The sequence below is a fragment of the Littorina saxatilis genome, linkage group LG2 (genome assembly GCF_037325665.1).
Source record: "Littorina saxatilis isolate snail1 linkage group LG2, US_GU_Lsax_2.0, whole genome shotgun sequence".
Taxonomy (NCBI): Eukaryota; Metazoa; Mollusca; class Gastropoda; order Littorinimorpha; family Littorinidae; genus Littorina; species Littorina saxatilis.
The window spans coordinates 70,119,488-70,122,119 of NC_090246.1; the positions used below are offsets into that span (position 1 = coordinate 70,119,488).

General features: G+C 51.7%; 1 protein-coding gene across 1 annotated transcript; it reads left to right on the forward strand.

Annotated features, from left to right (window-relative positions):
- The first annotated feature begins 234 nt into the window (after positions 1 to 234).
- LOC138953909 (serine-rich adhesin for platelets-like) lies at positions 235 to 2,339 on the forward strand. The gene is made up of 3 exons (XM_070325892.1): positions 235 to 1,215; positions 1,906 to 2,151; positions 2,280 to 2,339. The coding sequence occupies exons 1-3, from the start codon at positions 235 to 237 to the stop codon at positions 2,337 to 2,339; spliced, it is 1,287 nt and encodes a 428-aa protein (XP_070181993.1).
- The last annotated feature ends 293 nt before the right edge of the window (positions 2,340 to 2,632 follow it).

Below are 2,632 nucleotides of genomic sequence, written 5' to 3' on the forward strand. Positions count from 1 at the left end.
CTCTCTCTCTCTCTCTCTCTCTCTCTCTCTCTCTCTCTCTCTCTCTCTCTCTCTCTCTCTCTCTCCCCGCCCTCTCTCTCCCCGCCCTCTCTCTCTCTCTCTTTCTCTCTCTCTCTCTCTCTCTCTCTCTCTCTCCCCGCCCTCTCTCTCTCTCTCTCTTCCTTCCTCTCCCACCTCTCTCTCTGTGTTTCTGTCGGTCTGTTTGTGTGTGTGTCCGTCTGTGTGTCTGTCTGTATGTCTGTCTCTCTCTCTCTCGAGCCGAGAGAGCTGTCCTCCGTCACCACTGAGGCCGTGACCACAGCTTTCAAGGACGTCACCCTTGTCCCCCCTCCACTAATTACTGCTGGGGACAGCGGTACCAACACCGACAACTGCAATGCTGAAACTGACACCTCCGCTTTCAGCACAGCCCCCACTGTCAGTAGCGAGGACGGTACTAGTACTACTAGTGTCAGTGGTGTCGGGGCGGCTGCTATCACCAACGGCAGTGCCGATCCAGGGGTCAGCAGTCCTGACAGCGCTGCTATTGATGACGAAGCTTCCACGGGTACCACTGACAGTACCAACACCCTTGTCCCCCCTCCACTTACTGCTGGGGACAGCGGTACCAACACCGACAACTGCAATGCTGAAACTGACACCTCCGCTTTCAGCACAGCCCCCACTGTCAGTAGCGAGGACGGTACCAGTACTACTAGTGTCAGTGGTGTCGGGGCGGCTGCTATCACCAACGGCAGTGCCGATCCAGGGGTCAGCTGTGCTGACAGCGCTGCTATTGATGACGAAGCTTCCACGGGTACCACTGACAGTACCAACACCAACCTCAACAACAACGAAACGGACACGTCATCACTTCTGCATCTACGGGACACACTAGACGCACTGGTCACCGAATTCCGTGACTACAAAGTGCAAGTGTCACGCGAGTTCCGTGTCATTGAACAGCAGCATGAACGAAAGCTGCTGGATTTGCAAGAACGTCAAGAGGCCAGTGACAAAGAGACAGATTCTCTCCGCAAACGATGTCAGTCACTTGAAGACAAAATCAAAGAACTTAAACGTTTAGATAAAAAGTCCATCCGTAATGAAACTTCGCCCAACCACCCGCAAGCAGACGACCGTGACATCTCCGGGCAATCTGATGCGAAGCCAATTCAGACATTGATCAACAATGGGCGCTACGCTCAACCCTCGGGTCGCTCCACCGTGCCAACTGTATCCTTGGACCGGACAGTGTCTGATACTGGGTCGCCGCCCACCTCCCCGAAGCAGGAAAGAGTTTACAATGCTCTTCTGTCAGAGAAAGACTATGTGCCCCATACACCGACATTGCGTCTCCCCCCGTCATGTAAGACATTACTGATAGGAGACTCAAACCTGAAACACATAGACAGGAGACGGCTAGACAGATCAGGCCAAACACAGATTAGAACATTTAGAGGAGTAAACATAGCACAGCTAACACAGATTATTTGTACAGGAGCTATCTTCCCACAAGTAGGGAAACTTCTCCTAAATGTTGGCACTAATGACTATGGGGCTCAAGATGTTGACATTGTACAAGAGTACAAAAAGCTATTAGAAGCCATTGCCACCCATTTCCCCACAGCCACAACGTTTGTCGCAGCCATCCCACCGCAGAGTCACCACAAAAGGAATGAAAAAATCTCCAAGATAAACAGTGAACTGGCAAACATTTGTGGAGAGAACGTATCCTTTCTGTCTCTGAAGTCCGTTTGGAAAAGGGACCAACAAGGGAAGATAAACCCTGGCCTTCTTGCGGACAAAGTCCATTATTCCGCGAGAGGACTGTCATTGTTGCTTCGAGACGCAAAAGCGGTGCTTTATGAAGCAAGCACTGACACTAAAAAGGAACACGCATCCTACGCCAGTGTGACCAAACAGAACACAAGAATGTCGCCATCTGAACAAGGCCTGCAGCAACCATCCCAAGTCGCCCCTTCTAACAAGGCAGACGAGCGACAGCACAGCGACCAGGACCAGCGCAACCAGAAGCCTGCTGCTCGTCCGGCCCCGTGGCAGACTCTGCATACCCAGGAGCGGATGCAGCAGGCACCACAGCGACACCCGTCAACCGGACAGCCGCCACTCCCCATGTGGTTGCAACATCAAGCAATGAGTGATGAACCTGTGAGTCACACTCAGCACATGCCCCCATCACCACATATGCCTTTCTCATCAATGTATAATCCCTACTATACTCCATTCCCTTACCCACCTCCCATGTACTATGCACCTGGCTACCCTGCTCCTCACAGACAATATGGAGCGCCCTGGGTCACCCCATCGTCACACTTCACCGCTCCCTGGGCAAGTAGCCCTCAAGTCGCTTGACACCTGCCATGATCTGTTTAACGAGAGTGGAGTAGTGTGTGTGTGTGTGTGTGTGTGTGTGTGTGTGTGTGTGTGTGCGTGCGCGCGCACATGCTTGAGTGTGAAAGAAATAAGTGAGAGAGAGAGAGAGAGGAGGAGGAAAGGAAAAGAGCAAAAACCAATCAAAAACTGTTCCTTTTCTTGTGACCGGACTTTAAAACACGTGCTGGTGCACTGTGACTGTTCCCTTCCCAGATGATTTGTTTTCTGATCTTCAAACATATAAATCTTCAGAATT

Excerpts from the sequence above, each read along its gene's own strand:
- LOC138953909 (XM_070325892.1), top strand. The coding sequence starts at position 235 with ATGTCTGTCTCTCTCTCTCTCGAGCCGAGAGAGCTGTCCTCCGTCACC. Across the intron at positions 1,216-1,905 it reads GTCGCTCCACCGTGCCAACT|AACACAAGAATGTCGCCATC; the intron begins GTATCCTTGGAC and ends GTGACCAAACAG. Across the intron at positions 2,152-2,279 it reads AAGCAATGAGTGATGAACCT|ACAATATGGAGCGCCCTGGG; the intron begins GTGAGTCACACT and ends TGCTCCTCACAG.